The 19,580-nt window shown below is 43.2% G+C and overlaps 1 protein-coding gene across 7 annotated transcripts; it reads right to left on the reverse strand.

Moving 5' to 3' along the window:
- Positions 1–41: 41 nt before the first annotated feature.
- LOC108048023 (neurexin-1) lies at positions 42–18,537 on the reverse strand. Of its 7 annotated transcripts, none has more exons than XM_044458751.1 (13): positions 16,672–18,537; positions 15,701–16,174; positions 15,330–15,641; positions 15,148–15,264; positions 14,705–15,089; positions 14,251–14,621; positions 13,615–13,726; positions 9,166–9,313; positions 8,349–9,106; positions 7,883–8,233; positions 7,562–7,797; positions 5,995–6,346; positions 42–4,049 (listed from the first exon to the last, which is right to left on the reverse strand). In XM_044458751.1, exons 1-13 carry the CDS (start codon positions 17,590–17,592, stop codon positions 3,019–3,021), a joined length of 5,568 nt encoding a protein of 1,855 aa, XP_044314686.1. In that variant the 5' UTR covers positions 17,593–18,537; the 3' UTR covers positions 42–3,018. The 7 variants fall into 7 exon arrangements, with proteins under 7 accessions (XP_044314686.1, XP_044314689.1, XP_044314685.1 ...); XM_044458754.1 differs by having other exon boundaries at positions 5,995–6,325; positions 7,607–7,797; positions 13,606–13,726; positions 16,672–18,536; XM_044458750.1 differs by having other exon boundaries at positions 13,606–13,726; positions 16,672–18,536.
- Positions 18,538–19,580: the final 1,043 nt, after the last annotated feature.

A 19,580-nucleotide genomic window follows, 5' to 3' on the forward strand; every position in this document is an offset into this window, starting at 1 on the left:
TTAAAAAAAAAAACACATTCAATAAAAAAAAACATTCAATATTTTTTTCAATTATATTTTTATTGTATTTATTATATGCAATGTTATAATTCTGTGTTTTGTCAGTCATTCTGTATTTGTATGCGTTTTACAATTTTTGGTTTTTTGTTTTTCTCGTAAATTATAAAATCTAACACAAAACAAAGCAATTTCTTTAACAATCACTGCCGCTACATATACATACACGTTACAATTTGTTAAATATATATATAAGTAGGCACAGCTCAAGCGCCGCGCGTCCAATACATGTTCATATACATATTCTCTGTTATATGTGGGGGAGTTGTGTGTGTCGGTTTATATATATGTATAGATTAGATAACAATGATATTAAGCCTAAGTAGAAGTAAGTTTTAGTACCGATACTCGCGATCGTTCCTCGCCATATGCGCTCCCACTCGCACTCCCACTCGCACCCTGCTCTTGACCTTTCTACCCTTGAACTATTACGTTACATGCTTTAACTATGTTACTGTTACCCATACAACTAACTGTACTCGTCCTTTACGATCCTGTCACTTTATCATACATACATAACATTTACCTTGATTTGCTTTTGATCTCTAATAAAATGTAATTTCTTGGGAAACAATGAAGAAGATTTTTACTTTTGGGGAGCGTGCCGATCCGATATCTCGATCGCGGATACATATATTTAATTCCCATTCTGGATTTAATATCGTGTGCTCGCTGATAATTCGCAAGGCAAATTTGTATAATTAGTTATATTTAATTTGGTTTTCTCTTGAATCTTGAAATGAATAATCGTTTGTGGTTTACTTTAAATGCAGAGTTTTCATTGTGCAGCATTAACATTGTGAAGAGATAGAGAGAAAGTTATCGGGAGAGAGTGTTACATTTATAAGTGGGAATGGTTTTGGTTATCAACAGCTTTTAAAATTTGTGGTTTCTCGTTCGGATTCATTATCAAATCGAAGGGACGTAATACATAATAATCATTGTTCGTTTATTATACTCGTATATGTATATGTTGTATAGATGTACATTTATAAATAGTATAGTTTGAATGTATGCGTATATAATTATGTTTGTCTGCCTATGTACTGTACTGTATGTACTGTGTTTCGCTATGCACTTGTAATTGTAATTGTCCTAGGTGTTCATTTCAGCTAGATTCGCTAGTTTGTCTCGTGATTTCGCCTTTCGCTTCCTTTTTGTATACAAGTTAAGGGTTTTAAAAAACTCGAAAATATATCAAAAGTTTTTTGAAATGCAGTATATATGTTTTTTAGTTGTTAAATATATATATGTTCGTGTATATATAGTACTTTCCTAGGTATATACAGCATACCTCGCCTTTTTTCTTTTAAGAATTTGAGAGAAGTATGTCCAGTAATTTCGCTAGTGTTGAAATGAGTGACTTAGTGAGAGTGTGAGTGAGGTGAGTGTGCGTGTATTAGTTAGTATATCGAGTGTATATAGGTATTTTGTATATCTAATCCAAAATGATACACTAATTGGTATTGATAGTGAGGCAAAAATTTGAATAAAGCGCATCAAAATGATATATGCGATTGTATATGTATACAGAATTTAATGGCGGCTTGCGGAAAATCGAATCTCGCTTCTGTATGTGTGCTGGTGTGTCTGTGTGGGTGTAAGCTTGTGGGTGTGAGTGTGCTGGTGACTGCAGATTGTGTATACGTCACGTTGGCTTCGAAAAATACGCTTAAAGCTGCTATAATACTGTAAAATTGTTGCTTGATTTCCTCGTTCTCTCGACGGTAAAGTAATGTTCGCTCACATTGAATAGCAGTTGTAGTAGAAAAGCTAGGTAGGTTCGCTTCAGTGTTCTTTTTAGAGTGCCGCATGTTTGGTGTGTGATTGTGTCTTGTCTTTTCCTTGATATGTCTGAGTTCATATTGCACGCAGGTCGGTGACAACATATAGTCTCAAATACATATAAAAAGTATATGTGTTGGGCTCGGGAGTGGAAGGGACTAACACAAAGGTCGCATCAAGTTGCTGCACGCAAACGAAAAAGTCGCATCACGTATACGTCAACCAAATCGTGGGTATCTACTGTGTCCTCCGTTTTTCTTTTGTTTTCTTTGATTTCTTTTACTTGTCCTTCAGTATTATCTCATTTACATTTTAACTAATTAAAGCCGGTTTCAATTCAACAAACAATCTGTAGCATAAATTCTTGCATTCCTCATATTAGTATTAATATTATTATTATTGTAGTCAACAAATGTTTTTGTCTCCTACGTTTACAGCACCACATTTTGTAACTTTACACGCGAAGAAAAAAACCCATTCAGAACCTCATTACTTTAAGTTTACATATAAATATATATATATATTTAAGTACGTTTATATTGAATTTCTGCTAAATTGTTTAGTGGTTTTTGCTAGAAGATTTGCAGTTTAATTGGGTTTTCTTCCTTCGAACTTTTCATAGCATACTTTGTGGCGAAATATTTTACACAATTACTTGATTGGCTAGTGGCATAATTTATCGTAACGTTGTGATATATATAATATATATAGTTTGTATTCGTTTAGTGTAATTCATATGCTTATTCGCTGATGGATGTGGCTGCTCTCCAGTGGTAGATCTCTATTAGCAAGTCTTGAGTTGAAGCTATAATTTCTTAGGCTATTCTAAACGTTACTTTTAGGGTGAACCAATGCTCCTGGCCAGATGCACTTGTCTAAAGTATTTGCGTGTCCTTCTGCTTTCTGCTTGCAGCTAACGTAATCAGCCATAGTTAATCGGTTACAGCTTATTACCCACTCATTATTATCCTGGCTCTTCCGTTTGTACACCCAGTGTCCGACTGCTTCCGCTTCTAATTGTTTAATTAACTTTATGAGGCTGCTAAATAAATATATATTTATATACGCTTATGTGTGTGTGTTTGTGTATCTTAGGGGGGACTTTCACTTTCGGCTCGCTTTGCACTATTTGCATTTATTGCTAATTTGACGATAATTCCTTGCGACCGCGTCGCCTTACACATACCACTCCTTGACGTCCTTGGAGTCGCGCTTCTTGGCCTTCGGTTGGACCAGGCCCGCCATCTGGGGTCGTCCATCGCTGCCGTATCCCAGCGACCCACTTCCGCTGGACATCATGCCGCCTCCGCCTCCACCGCCGCCGCCTCCATTTCCGTTTCCGTTGTGGCCATTGTGCATCTGTTGCTGGCCATGGTGCTGCTGTTGTCCTGCCCCTCCACCACCTCCTCCCACTCCCGGCATGTGGTGCTGCCTCTGCTGGTGGTACGACCCATTGGTGCTGGTGTTCCCCAGCAGAGCAGCATTGGGATTGTGCGACCCGTAGGCGGCCGCCTTCTCACTCTCCGTCTTGTAGCCACGATCCCCGTTTGACTTGAGCCACAGGACCAGCAGGATAACCAGCACCACTGCGATGAGTATCCCTGCCACTATGCCTATAATCATGGCGGTGCGTTCCTCCTCAATCGAGTTGATCCTGCCGCCCTTGCCCTTCGGTCGGTAGTTGTTAATGTTGGTGTTGTAGTTGTTGCCACCGTAGGGTCCGTAGGGCGGGGGATCCTGCGGCGGAATCGGTGGCGGGAGTGGTGGCAGCGGGTGGTGCTCATCGGGCAGCTGCATGCGATCGTGATCATTGCGGCCGGATCCGCCCAAGCCACCACCGGCCACATACACATCGTACGTGGTGGTGTCCCGCTCCGTGACCGTGCTCCGGATCTCCGGCGGCGGAGTGGCCTGTGTGGTGGTGGTGGTCGAGGTTGTGGACGTGGTGCTGGTACTCGAGCTGGTGCTGCTGCTGGTGGCCCGTTGCGTGGATGTGCTGGCCACGCTGCTGGTGGTGCTCACTTGGCCCTGCGGCGTGCTGCTCCCCGATCCTCCTCCTCCTCCTCCGCTGCTGCTGCTCGAGGACTGGGTGGTGGCGTAGGATGGAGTGCTGCCGCTGCTGCCGGTGCTACTGCTGCCATGCTGCTGCTCCGTGGTCACATCACTGCGTCCCGTGGTGGTGATCGTGACCATCTCATTGTTGGATTCTGCAATCAGTCGGTTGGGGTTTATTTAAGTGTTCTCAAGTGGGTGCTCTATGTATATGTTTTTGCAATTGTGTGTGCTCAGTGGGTTAATCACTATCCTAATTTTTACTCAAACCCCATTATCCGAAAAACATAAACTGATCCCTTTTACTATTAAGAAAGTTTAAAAATTATGTTCAACTAATATCACATAACCGAATAAAGCGTTACTTTTCTTCCAATAAATATGAACAATTATTAAGATCAGATTTATAAAACATTATTAATCAGAATAAGGATGTTTTCATTCCTTTATCTTCCTAAAGATCCAATTTTAGAGGACCAAAATTATTGATTGTTATTCATATTAACTCTTTTATTGGATAAGACAAGAAATTGTAGCAAACTAGACTAATAACTTTTAATGAAAGGGCTTCGCCATTTTTAAAGAGTATTGATGTCTAAATTTTATTTCGAATAAACTTACTTTTAATTTAAATCCTATATATTGTATAATTGTACTTTTTATTAAGCTTTTCCCCCCCGAAAATCATTTGAACCGCCAGTTGTGCTTTGCTTTTTATAGTTTATTCAACACAGTTAGAGAGGATAGAGATTTGTAGATATTTAGAGATATGTTGAGGTGTGTCATTCTTGTTGTTCGGTGCTGGACATTCAATCTTTTCGCACGATATGTACAAATTGGAATTGGAAGAACGGTAGAACTATGCAATCGAGGGAATAAATGTGGAGGAGGAGGAGAAGGAGGAGGAGGAACTGTAGTGGGAAAATCACATCTTACACTGCAGACGCTGCTTTTATCGCTACTATGTACAAAACATATACATCTTCGATCGGGGCACTCGTGTACATATGTATACATATATATGTATATTTATACATATATACTGAGTCCTTGTAACGCTTAACCCTTATCGCTTAACGCTTAACCCTCTCACTCAACCAAAAACCCTCGCCAATGATCGGTGTGGTTGTTGTTGTTCTGGTTGTTGTTGTTGTTGAGTTATAGTTGTTGTTGTTGTTGCATTTTTTAGTTGCTGTTGCTGGTGGTTTAGCTCTCGTTAATGCTAAAGTTAGTTATACAGATTAGACAGAGAGGTCTAGTTGGAAGCTTAGCCTAAGTGCATTGCTTTTGGTTGCATTTGGTTGTTTTGCTTATGGGAATTTACAGAGTATCCATGGCGCGATCACAGTCAGAAATATGAAGGCGATTTCACATTCTGAAAGAGACACATAAGGCGTACTCGTTGTCAGTTCAAATTAGAAGGCAATCGATCATCAGCAACAGGTGGAGATGAAGGATATAGGCGACGATTGTTGCGATACTTTTTTTCAAACATTTCCATTTTTTTTGTTTGTTTTTCTGGGCTGATCTGAGCTGAGATGACAAGGCGATTTGATTGATTTTGGTTTCTTGTTGGGTTGATGCATTGCGAGGGGTGCGATAGAGGCGATATAAATCAGTTTATATATATATATATATGTATATATATTCAGAGCTGATTGGCTGTTTGGATGTAAATGTGTAAGCGGTCAAAGCATTGGCGTTGCATTGGCATTTTAACCTAACTTCCTCGATCTCCGTGGAGCATTGAACAAAACTGAAAAAGGCAAAGCGTCACTAGCTAAACGGTTAAGCGGTTATATGTAGAGCTTTAAGAGATTATGGGAAATAACTCGAACTCGAACTCCAACTGGAACTTAAACACAACTGAACCCACAGCTTAATCGTTAACACGTACTCTACTTTTCTATGGCAGTGTACACTCTGCGTATACTTAATGGCGTATACTTAACTTGAGTTTCGAGTGTGGCTAGCTAATGTCTATGATGAAGTGTTTGTGTGTGTGTGTGCGTGGTGTTTATTGTTTAGTGTTTTCCGTGATTGATCCAAATGCCAATGACAAAATGAGACCAACACCAACACCGCTATAAAACTACTCACCTGAACCCCTGGCCGTGCTCGTTGAGGTGAACTGCTCCGTGGTCTCCCCGTAGTCCCCGGATCCATGGACGCAGTCCTCGTCGTCGCAGGCCCGCTCCGTGCCATTCGTATTGGCTCCGCCACTGTTGTTGCCACCGGTACTCAGGTTATTCCCCTGCTGGGAGGTGGTTGTCTGCTTGGTGGGCGGCACATACACCGGCGTGATCAGATCATCCCCGCTCCCGGACTCAAATGGCGGCGTGCACTCGTCCTCGTCATCGCCGCGACATCCGGATCCGGCTCCCGAGAAGATCAGATCGTCCAGCGCACCCGGATAACCACTTGCCGGCGTCTGTCGAGTAGAGTTCAAAGTCTAATTTTACTTCAGTTGATCTGGCGGCAGCCGGGCCAAGCGATGGTTATTGTATGGGTTTTGTTAACTGGATTAGTAAGTTGGTTAGGTGCTGTTGATTAAGTATATATGTAAGCCAAAGGAGATTGCAACAGGATAATAGTTGTCTTAAAGTCCGCAATACTTTTAAAGAATAATGCTATTTTATGATCTAGAATTGTACTTTTTATTTTAGAAATCTAATACTCAAAAATATTCTTGCTTTTACAGAAATCCTAAGGAGTTTCTTTAAGTTTCCGAAAATTTTTGAAGACTTGGTAGAAAGACTACAATAATACTATCATTTAAGGTTTTATTTAAAGTTCTTATTTTGATTAAGCTTTATATCAGGTCTTTGTGTTATATAGTAACTTCATTAGAGTTAATTTCGACATTACTCAATAAATATTATGATAACTTACAACTCCTGTGGCTTTCACATACTGGTGTTTAAGTGTATTTATGTTTGATGTGAGCTTTGATTAGAGTCATGCAGCATAAGTGCGACGAGTTCTAGTGCATAGTAAATCGTTTCAGTTTATATAGCTGAGTATATATTCACAGTTATTGGTTAATGTGCTGTGCAGCAATGGAAACAAATTCAGAAAAATCAAGTGGCTGGTTAGTGAAAAATCTGGCAATTATCTTTTGTTTTTTTTTGTTATTTTTTTTTGGTGCGTGAAAAGCGTTACAGTAAAAAAAACGAAGGCGCCCGAGGGAAATCATAAAGTCAATTCAAATGCAGCATTTACACTAGGTTATACAGTTAGTTAGCTAATACTTTTGGTTTAGTTGGAACGGTTAACGTTTTGTACTGAATGTCGAACCGAATTTCCCGGATTTGATTATGATGACGATGACTTCAATGTACAAATGTAGTTACATTCGATACGGTTAACGGATATGCATTTAAAATATCGGGATAGTGCTTGGGAACTGTACATTATTCGAATCGGATATCGAATTTTTGGAGGTGCAATCAAATCATGTCAAATCATTTTTGGGAAAAGGGGTTCCACAAACTGATGAAGCGGATTAATACAATAATTTTGGTTAGATTTTCTTTTGGTTTTTTTTTTGTTTTTGGTTTTTAATTAAAGAAAGAATTTTGAATAAACTTGGTTTACGATGAGAAAAATACTTGGAAAGTTGAAAGTTGAGAGGAATTCAAATAAAATTTCAAATAAATTCCCTAACCTGCTGCATTCTCTGCAGATCATTTCTATCTAATACTCCAGTTACCAATTGAACATCTCCGCGGATGGTGATAAGGGGGTCGCGTTCGACGGCCAAGTCCAAAATGCGCAACTTGTTCACCGACAGTCCGGCAATCACGCCGGCGAACGGCCGCTCGATTCGATTGCGGCCGTTCCGACTGAACTTGCCGCCGACCTGAACGTTGGACATGGTATTGAACACGGTCGAGTGGTGGCCTGCAAGTCATCGGAGAAGATCGGAAAGGCATTAGGCATTGGGCATTACCCCCAGATGGAGCCATCCCCCATCCCACCCACTTACTCTGCGGCGTGAGTGCCTGCACATTGTAGTCGTCCAGCTGGAGCGTGGCATTGCCTCCCTTCCGCTGGAACCTCACCACATGGTAGGCGTTGTCGTTCACCTTCGTCCCGATCTCGCCCAGCGGCAGGTCCACGCTCCCAATGTTGTACACCATGAAGATGTTGCCCTCCACAATCTCCAGCTCCATGTAATCTTGCGTGGTGGCGCTCTCCACCCGCAGGAGCACTGCATCAGGCCTGGTGGTTATGAAGCCCATGGCTATGTTGTCCTCCTCGGTATCAGCTTGGGCATTTTCGGCAAAGGTGTACTGCACCATGCCCTTGTTGTTGCCAAATTCATAGGCAATAGATTCTGTGGGAAAATAATAGAATATTGTTTATTTATTTGACTAGCACTTTCTTTCTGTCTTTGATATTGTTTTTTTTTATAAAACCCATTAAGTTTCCCCAGATTACCACCAACTTACCATCATAACAGGTGGGTCCTGTGTAGGAGGTCATGTCGCACTCGCAGGCATAGGCATTCCACTGCTGCACACAGTTTCCCCGATTGGCACAGGCATTCTGGCTGCACTTGGTGGGTCCCTCGCAGCCACTGACCACCAGGGAGCTGGGAACCACTGCATCGCTGGTCAGCGAGGGAGAGGCATCTCCCAGATCCAGAGAGGCCAGGCAGCCCTCGAATCCAGACCTCGAGGAGATCGAGGCCGGCAGCTTGGAGTACATGTCTTTGAAGACGCCTCCCACGTACAGAATACCCGCCAGCTCCAAGTGCATGTTATTTCCAGTTAGACTAACGATCTCGAACGAGTCATCCACGGTGAGTGTGTGCGTCTTGGGTCCCGGTCGCCTAATGCTGACCTGATGCCACCGGTTGTCGTTCATGTGGATGCGGGACTTGTCCCTCATCGTGACCGGTCCATCGCCCAAGTCGAAGGTGTAATGGATGTGTCCGTTTACCAGCTCCACTGCCACGAAGTCGTTGCGTCGTCCGCCATTGAAGACCAGCAAGCCATTCGGCTCCACGGTCTTAAAGCGGAAGTCAATGGAGATGCTGTTGTAGGCCTTCAGCATGGCCAATCCCACGTAGGAGTGCTTGGAGCGGAAGGTGGCCGCATGGTAGGGCTGCCCCGCCGGAGAGTTCACGAAGCGGGCCGTCAACTTAAAAGTGGCACTGGGCAGAGCCGAAAGTTCGGGTCCCAGGCTCTTGGCAATGTCCAAATAGCTGAGGGAAAAAATCAAAAATAGGGATTTAAAAATCAATAGGATTACACTGGTACCCACCGCTGGCCATTGAACACCAATCCCTGCATCTGGCCCACAAAGTTCGGCATGGTGGAGGTCATCTGGATCTCCTCCTCGGCATGGAAGAGACCGCCCAGGTGGATCGATCGGATCTCCATGGTGCTGTGGCGACCCAGGATCGTTTCGGCTGTGGAAGGAATATTTCCAAAAACAAGAGATGGATAAAACTCGGTGGCCTCGCCATTGGGGTTTGTCTAGCCGGGATCGGCTTTGCTCTAAGTTGTTGACTAGGCGGAGTACCGTTAACATTGGTTACATTGGTTATGGATATACGTTGGTTGGATATATATATAGGTAGTTGGGTACGAGTAGTATATGGAGTATAGTTGGTGACAAGAAGCACATACGCATATGTAGTCAAAGAGTATATAAGAGTATAGAATAGGTATAGGTATGCGGTTTTAGTAGACATAGATCTAGTTGTTTTTGGTTCATAGATTTTTTTCAAGCATTTTGTATTTTATTCACTCGACAGGTGGCTGAATGTAGTTGGAATTCGATTGGAGTATTATTATTGTTATTTAGTTTGTTGCAGCTTGGTACATTCTAAAGAAAGGTGCAGATTACATTACATACAATGTACTGGTACGGATAGTAGTTGTAGTTGTTAATTAAGACAAAACGAAATCGATAATCGAAAATCGCTGTCACAGCGCAAACCAAAGGAAAGTAAGTAAAAGTAAAGAGTTCGCTAAAGTTGGTTAGATAAGTTAGTAAGTTGGTGCGCATTTTGTTCTGGTTTACATACGAATATGCATGGTTTGACATTTTTTAAGGAATGTATCATTTTCATAGACTAGTTTTGGTGTGTGAGATACATTTTCAATACGATTACGGTGGCGGTGACGTTTTTAGATAATTTCATTTAATTTCTCAGCTGTGCGTGTAAACCGAGGAAAAATATATATTATATATGAGAAAAACATTTTACTGAGGCAACCTACGGTCTAAAAATGGTAACTGAAAAAGGACAATATCGGTAATAACCAGAATAATTGAAACGAAAACGAAACCGAACAAAAAATGTGTAACTTTGCTTAACGACATTGAACTAAACATCGATGGGTATCGTATTGGGTATAAATTGTCCATGTTTTCTGTAAATGTCAGTGTGTTAATCTGTGCCCTAGAGAGGTCTGTGTGTGTATGAGTGGGTGTGTGTTTCGACTACGACTAAGTTAATAAGGGTGCATTAGCCTTAACGAGTGGCCACATTGCGCATACGACGCGTTGGCCCACCGAATGATTGACATCTCGACATGCAAATGACTGCGGCGACAGAGACAGAGATAGAGAAATAGCAAGAGCAAAAGAGAGAGAGCTATAGAGCTGGAGAAAGAGGGGGGGCGATGTGGCGTAGGGTGGTCGGTGGTTGGTGGGCGGAAGTCGAAGTAGGGCACTGTTGTTGCAGCTGGCAATTTGGCGCATTTACAGTTACTTATTCATACACTTGAATGACTAAGTGAGCTGAGTGATACGATGCGATGTCGAACGATACGGTATACGATATATAGTACGAAACAAAGATATACACTATTCACACTGTACAGGGCTAGCCCGATTCGGGCTCAGACTTAGGGACTTTGTGAGCGGTTCATGCGGTTGTTGGCTATATCATTCCTGACTGACAATCATTTTGCTTGTTATTTTATAGGTATTATTATCATTTTTTCATTGCTGCTGCTGCTTGAGTTTGGGTGCTCACATGCAAACGCGTCACGTGTGTGTTCTTTTTTGTGCAACGGTGCTTGACAGAGTGTGGGTGAGTGCCTGTGCAGGTGTGCGAGACTTCCAGTTGACAATGTGTGTATGTGTGTTAGCTCGAGGCTGGAGCAGGATCCGGCTACACAGAAAACTCTTATATAAGCTCCGAAAGATTAAACTCTATTTTTTTTTGTACCTTAACATATTTTTGTATCTTTACTTGTTTTGCTTTCATAAGATTTTAAGATCTAAATTTAAGATTACTGAAGCATACATCAAGGATAAGAAAGGCAACGTAATGTTACAAATTCATTAAAATAGCAATCAAAATATTTGAAAGTTAGTTTAACTTCTTTAGGAAGAAGAGTATTAAATGTGACTACATATTTATTTTCTTTATTGCTAGCATTAGGTATTTATCAATCAATTATACAGGCCCCTTTCAGAGCTAATGAGTTCCCTAATTAACAAAAATATTAACATGATTTGAGTCATATCGATCTGATATTTGGATTGTCCCTCATATCCTGTAGTTCTTTTTTCGGTGTAGCCTTCTCCATCGCCTGCCTTTCGTTTCTAATATTTTTCAGTTAGGTGTTTTTATTTTCTTTTTGAACACACTTACACAACAAGAATCTAATTTTACGTGAGACACGTTAGGCTTGATTAGTTAGTTGCAATTTGGTTGCGGTTGCGGTATTGTTGTATTGATGTTTACGATAGTTGAGTTTACTTAACACAAAGCTAATTACATATTAAATGGTGCAAAATTACAGCCCTGGGCGCTTTCAAACATTGTTTTGCCCTCTCGTCTCAAGAAGCCGCCGCTAATGCCATTTTGCAATGGCACTCGAATCCAATCGCAATCGCAATTTGCCGATAGCGTGACTTTCATCGAGCGATTTGGGCAAAAAAATGTTTCACCGAGTTCTTGCGTGTCGATTTTTTTCTCTCGCCTAAAACATGAAACGAAAAACGATATTGTACATTGAAATTATTTACGTTGCGTTCCCGTCATTTTGCATTGTTTGCCTTACTCATTTTTGCTTTATTGTATTTTTACTTTTCTCGCTTGCTCGCATTTCGCTTTTTTTCGAAAGAAGGTCATTTAGATCACGTTCGTGATTAGGGAATTGCATTTGCATTTGACATTGTTTTAACTTGTTGTAGTGGTTAAACACCATGGTTGTTGTTCGCTGTTCTACATTCGGTAGACGTCTGAAACAAACACCTTTTAACGTTAACATACCGCACGTGTCGTTTAAGTTATGGTACAGCAATTATTTAAATTATTTTAATTGTTTAGATTATCATAGAACTGTAAACGAAAACTCTTTTCCAGATACATATTTACAGAAAATAATAAAAAACATAATCATAAAACGATCAAAAATTTGGTTCTTAAGTTGTTGAGTTGGGCCCAGGGATTAAGGCAATTAGAATGTGAAGAACGTTTCTTGAGATATGAAATCAAAGTCTGATTAATTTTTAAAATCTAATAAAACTCAGAAAATTAAAGAAAGTTCCCTTGACCATTCACTCAACAACGTAAAAAGAGCAACTTAATTACCAAAATTTTAGTTAAAACCAAATACTATAGCTCGATAATCAAGGACAAAACAATGTACAAGACAATCAATATAATGGTATTTATAACACTTAAGGCTGAAACTTTACAGCTGTCCAACTTTCTTTGCTTTCGTATTAACTCTTATTCGATTACAATACTTTCTGTGTGGGCTTAGGAATTGGAGTTGAGTTGTAATTGGAATTGAATTGGCAATCGTAATTGGGAAATCAAACAAAGTAAGTATCGCAAATAAAAACACAACATCGAGATGTTTGAAAGAGTTTTGAGAGAGGAACTTACAAGAGCAAAATATATAAGAAATCATTACGAATGAGTTATTTGAGTATGCAATCAAAGGATTCCCATCTGATGGGCTCTTCGATGTAATGATTTAAACAAACTTTCAGAGAGGCGTACAATGTGTGGAATGGTGTGGATGTGGAGCCGGGTGTCTTATGATGTTCAAACTATATATTGCAGATGCTTAACGATGTTCAGAGAGGTACAGAGCGAGGTAGACAAAGGTGGATAGTTAGATAGAGCTGTCAGTTCATCATCATCGTTGGAGAAGGAAAGTTCGAGAAATGTGTCATGAGAAATGAGAGATAAATAAACTTGCTAAATACTTTTCAATTTCCATCGATAGTTTCATTTTTTTTGTAGTATTTTTACTGCATTTCGTTTAAGTGTATTCGCTCGTGTTCGTATGTGTGCGTGTTTGTGAGACGGTGTTGGTGTGGGAATCGTTGTTAACTGAAAAGCTCTCAAAAGAAAAAGTTTAAGTGGAACTTAAAACGGAAATCGCGCCGCTGACTGCACTTTCCTTTTTTATTGATTTTTTCCTTCTTTTTTTTATTGGCTTGCTTGTATCTTTTTCTTGAGACTTATGCTCCTTAACTGTCCTGAAGCACCTTCACACACCTTCCCGCTAAAGAGGGGCATTCCTACTTGAACTTGAACCTGAATGGCGGTGCGTGGAGCACCTTTTGTGGCTCGGAAGCTAATCGCTGGAGGGGGATGTTCCTGTGGCCCAAGGGACTCTGGCCAGGAGTTGGTAGGTTGTCGATTGGTTGGTTTAGTTGGTTGGTAAAAAAAACGACACGGCACGACACGTAGTAGGGCATAGATGTGCTGTTGATACATACATAACATACCCCTGACGGGGGGAGCCCCGTCGACTTGCAGCCGCAGATTGGAGGCTCTGCGCGAGAACCGGATCGTGTGCCAGTTGTTGTCGTTGAGCACCGACTGGCCGGCCAGCAGGTTCTGCAAGGATTAACACACTCAGATAACTGTCCCGATGCCTAAGAAAATCGCCTTTAACTTTGACAGTCGTGGAAAAAGTCCAACTGTTTTCAACGGATATTACAATTATCAAGTACTTTCAATCTTAATGTTTTTGAAGAACAGTAAACACATCAGGAAATATGACTCTAAAACTTTTTTAAGCCAACAAATAATAATATATAAATTTAAAAAAGTACCCTTATAATCCTAAAATGTATTAGAAAAAGTAGTTAAAAATAACAATAAAGCCCTATCACTTTATACAAATATACGAATAGGATATAGCGAAAGACTTATGTCATTTTAAAACTCATCAAAATTATATTCTTAACTCTACCTAAAATTTTTGAGAGAAAAGAAATATGAAAGGTACCACTAAAGATTAATTAGTTAGATAATTCAATGAGTAGTATTTAACCGGGGCTGAAAGCTGAAGGCGATTTTCAAAGTCAAGGACGAATGTGGTCAGGTTGAGTACCTCCCCCTGTTTATCCCTGACTCACCTTCTCGCGGTCACTCAACCGCACACTGGCCCGCACCCTTCCCGCCACCAGAGCGATCTCCAGTCGATCCGGGGAGTTGGACTCGGCGCTGGTCAGCAGCAGGAGTCCCGCTGGACGCGAGGTCTTAAAACGGATGACCAGCTCCTCGGTCTGCGTCTTGGTTCCTTGTCCATTGCCCAACCAGATGGTCATGTGCTGGCTGCCGTTGAAGGCCAGCGTGGCCAGCTCCCTTCCGCAGGTGGGTCCTCCGTACAAAGTGGCCGAGCAGTCGCAGATGGGCCGGTTCCAGCCCTCCAGGCAGGTGCCTCCGTTCAGGCAGGGATTCCCGTTGCAGACGTTGGCCTGCACATGGCACGATGGCTTCACGGAGGCTGCTCCCCAAGTGGGTTACGGGTTATGGGCAACGGGTGACGGGTTAAGGATTATCGTTATCGCTGGCGTGACTTTCACTCACCCGAATCCTGGACGCGTGCAAAGGCCGCTATATCGATCGCCTTGCCACTCAGCACCAGGTCACGCAAACAGCCGACGAATCCCTGGCGCAGCGTGGCCGTCCAAATGGCCGCCGGCCAGGCCACGCTATTGTAGGCGGGCCCCACTCCGCCCAGGTACATGTGCCCGTCCAGCTCGAGGATGGTGCCGTCGCCGGGCGTCCGGAAGTCGTTCCACACCCCGTCCACGCTCACCTTGGCGTCGCGTCCATTCCGCCGGAGAATCAGGTCATGCCAGTCGCCATCGTCCACGCGACGTCGCGAGGCTCGCACCTTGGAGGCTCCGGATCCCAGGTCCAAATGGATGTAGATGTGGCCATTTAGTAGCTCAATGGCAATCAAAACGGGCTGATGGATAAGTTCGGATGTTTTAAACAGCATCAGAAAACTTACTAAGACAACTTACATTCTTTGCTCTTGGTTGCTTAGATCCTGTGGCCAGGACAATAATGCCATTGGGTTCCTTGGTGCGGAACTTGAAACTTATAGAACTCTGCTTGCCAGTTTCCCAAGGGGGCAGAACCTTTATAAATAATTGAAAATGATTATTATTGATTTTCTGTTAGTTCGAACTAGGATATAACTTACCAAATGCGATTCGCGGGTGGTAAAGGTCACGGGATCCTGTGGATCTCCACTTGGGCACTGGTACTCCAGATTGCCAGCCACCTGGATCAGCTTAGAGCCGCTCTTGGCCAGGTCTATAAGGTTCAGATTCAACGTATCCGCCGAGAACTCCACTTTGCGCAGGCAACCCACAAAATTGGTGTGGACACGGGCTCCCAAAAGAGCCCTGGGATTAACAGCACCACCCACATAAACCCGCGAGGAGGAGAGCATGGTGAACTTTCCGGCGATGTGCGAGTGGTCCGTGTAGACGTCGTCCACCACAGTGACCAGCTGGGGGATAAAGGAATCCATATACAATCCATTACCAAGCAATTCTCAGAAATACCCACCCGACAGAAGCTGGTGATGGAGGAGATCTCCTGGATGCGGCGGTGCACGGTGACCTTGTGCCACTGGTGATCATCGAAGCGTACCTTCGAGGGCTTGATGTGCATCTCCTGCTTGCCGTTGGCCAATCCCATGGTCAAAGAGACGCCTCCATCCCGCAGCGCCAGATTTAGATAGTCCGTGCCGTGGCCCGTGTAGAACAAGAGGCCATTCGGCTGGCGCGTGCGAAAGTAGAAGGATATAGCATCCTGGGCACTCACTATCGGCTCGGCGCCCGTCTGGCCCAAGTCGTACGAGAGGAACTGTGTACCGCGGAACGTTGCTTCCGATGGCGCCTTCTCCTTCTCACAATACTGGCCATCGTACTCGAGGTTTCGACACTCGCAAATTGGACCGGAATCAGTGGATATGCAGATGCCGCCGTGCTGGCAAGGATCGTTCCGTTCGCAGGCATCGGTAGTGTTGCCACGAACGCCCTGCAGGATTAATTTCAAAGGATGTTTTATACATTTTATTCGTCCGTTCGGATTAGTAGGTCTTGTATAGTCTAGTTAGAATAAGTTAATCAACCATATGGTTTTATAATGATTTTTCTAAGATCCTAAAGTAAAGTAACTCTATCTTTATTCGTAATAGTTTAATATAGTTACATACCTTTAATAATAACCTAGAAACCCTTCAAAGCCATTGTTGTGTATAAAAACAATTAAAATGTGTAACAAATAAGAACTTATATCCCATATACATAAAAATATTCAATCAGTTAGTTTATAATCTTGCAAAATCTATAATCTTTCATCGTTAAAAGTTATATGATAAAAAAGGTTATCCCTTGGATAATTTGTAAAGGAAAGTTCAATGTTATTTTAATTATTTAGTAAATAAAATAAAATTAATATTGCAATGCGGTTTCAGGAAAAGTTAAGAGCTATGAGCAAACTATAGTTTACAAACTTGATTTTGAAGGACTCACCCTGAGGGGCCTTTCGCGGGCGGGCAGCTCGCCGTGGTCGCAGGGCACATCGCCGCACTTGATATCCCGCTGCTGCTTGATCTCCTGGCGCCTGGTGGAGCCGCCCGGCTGGTCCGCGTAGACCAGGTTCCGGATGGCGCCCCGGAAACGCGGCTCGAAGATGACGCTGGGCAGGGCGAGCAGAGCCAGCTTGCTGGCATACCAATTGGGCATTCCGCCCACATAGACGTCCGAGTTGCTGGCGAACTTGCCGAACTGGAACTCCTTGCCCTTGGTGGACCGCTGCTGCGAGACTCCATCCACGATGAGCGAGGTCTGCTCGTCGTTTCGAAGGACCTGCACCTTGTGCCAGTGGCCATCGTGCAGCTCCCTGCCCACGGTGATGATCTGGGCCCCGCCGCCCAGGTTGTATCTCAACCGGAGGGCTCCCTCCACCAGTTTCAGTTCGAAGAAGTCGTAGGTGCCACCGTCGTCGGTGTAGAGGACCAATCCGTTCGGCTGCTCCGTCTTGAATTCCAGTTCGAGGGTTCCGTTCAGGCCGGTGTACCACTTGCGGAACGTGTAGAAGGAGTTCTGGGATCCGTCCAGCTGGAAGCCAGCGCTCAGGGTCACGAAACTGGCCGCCAGGCTGACCAGCAGGGCGCTGACGATGAGCACGCGGTACGAGCGCCGGTATTCCACGATTACCGGAGGCACTTGCTCACTTCTCCGCCGGCGACGAGCCTTGTTGAACCGCAAGTCCGGGGATGCGAAGGCGGAGGCGGAGGTGTTGGAGGGTGAGGCATGGCCGTTGCTGCGCTGGGCGGGCAGGAGCCGCAGCTCCCGCTGCTGATCCCTGTCCATGTTCGGCTGTCGTCTTCTGGCTGTCATGGCCGCAGGAGCATAGTTATCCTGATATGTTGCACTATGTGGCGCCTTCATTCACACACAGGCTGCTCACCCACACAGAGGCACCTACGCACGTTGCGCGCGTAAACGTAAAGGGACACTCTCTCTCTCTTCTCGCGTATTCCAGTCCTTGAGCGCGAGCTTTTCGCGTGTCCTTGTGTTGGTGCTAGTCGGGAATCCGTTTTATCCGCGCCTGCCAAAGAGAGAGCGGGAGAGCGCAGGAGAGCGAAAGCTCGGTGAGGAGAGTTAACAATACTGTTAACGATACTCGTCCACTGTTAACGGCACTGCACTGATTATTGCTTGTAATTTCGACTGGTTTCTTGGTCCTTAATGGTAAGATTTTGGCATTTTGTACGCTTGTTTTTCTTAATGCTTGGCAAACTAATTAAAAACGGGCACATATTTCGCATCGATGCAGGGTCAGACAACCGTTATTCGGACAGAGTCGGCTGTACTACCAATACTGGGGGTTATGGTCTGGCCAAAAGCTCGCGGGATACCCCTGCCACCCGATTCCGTGGCGCCCACGAGCGCTACAACGTACATGTACATACTAAAAATCGGAAAAAATTTTCACTGCATGTCGCGAAAAAATTTCTAAGCACCTCACTCCAAATGCCCCTAAAAGGGTACTTTTCTAAGTTATTTTATAAGTTATTTATGTGTATCGATTGATTTATTGATTAAATATGACTTATTTATTGCACACACTTTGATTTTTTCAATTACACAATTATTATGTAGTATTTGAGCGTTAGCTCAGTCGGTTTTATTTTATGTAACAGTTTGGATTGGCTTTTAGCACGACGCGTTTTTGTTTTAGTAGGAGAAGTAATTTTTGCTGATTTTTCGGTTTAATTTTGAGGGGTAGAAAAATTTTGTGTGTCGAAATTTGCTAAGCAGCGCCTTCCGCTGTTCTTGGCTCCGATATCGATCCGCGCTGCATCCACGACAAGACTGAACTGCAATTTCAAACTTAATTTCTTCGCACTGTTTCCAATGGATAACGAAAGCTCCGCCAGCTTATTCACAAAAAGCCATTGGCTTGGCCTAGACGACTCGCAAAAGAGCGCTGTAATGGGTTTTAAGGAAGGAAGTTTTACTTATTTTTCCTTAAAGTTAGTTAAAAAGGTTTAGGAGCAATTAAAATTGACTAATTTGCACTACTAGTTGGGTGCTCTTTGTTTTGCTCAAAAAAGTATGCTATAAAAAATGAATGGACCTTTTGATTTGTGTGTAGTGTATGGGAATGCCAAAAATTAAAAGCTCGCTTACTTCGCACGAGGCATGCATATGCGTACTACTAACACACTCACACCCACACACATACACACCAGCTGCCCACTCACACATGCGTAATGCGCGCAGAGCACGCAGGTTCATAACCTGCACCACTAATATGTGTTAGATGCCTACACCTACACGGATACACATGTATGTACTTAGTGTGGGTGTCCTGTGGTCACACACACTCCCGCACTGACACCCACACACTCATACAGGCCCACTATCTCTGAGACGACCCGAGTAAATTCCTTGACATTTACTACGCAACTTCAACCATTCGGTGTCAAATTCGATTTGCATTTGCATTGGCATTGGAATGTTTAGTCCTGTAACCTCTTTGTATGTGTGAGAAAATCCTCCAACTCCCCCTTCCCCCGCCTCTTCCAGGAGAACAATTGCAAGGCCGTAACCTCCATTAATCCTCGTCCTAGCCAGCACATTAACTTGAGCACACCAATCACGCACTGACCATTATTACAGGGACACTGTCCCCCAGGACTTACATTTTTTAATAATAATTTAACACGCGCTAAAGGCTAAACAAATGCCAGCACGTGCTGTCCATTGTCCTTCGGTACTGTGACGTTCAAGTGGACTAACCAGGACTGGGAATGCCAAAAAGCTGAAGGAAAAGCAAAAAGCTTTAATTTAAATTAAGCGGCCATCTGCTTTTTGGCAGTCAGGCAGCTCTGGCTTTCTAATTTCTTATATTTTTTTAAAACTCCCCACAG

The sequence above is a fragment of the Drosophila rhopaloa genome, unplaced genomic scaffold (assembly GCF_018152115.1).
Source record: "Drosophila rhopaloa isolate 14029-0021.01 unplaced genomic scaffold, ASM1815211v1 contig_167, whole genome shotgun sequence".
Classification (NCBI taxonomy): Eukaryota; Metazoa; Arthropoda; class Insecta; order Diptera; family Drosophilidae; genus Drosophila; species Drosophila rhopaloa.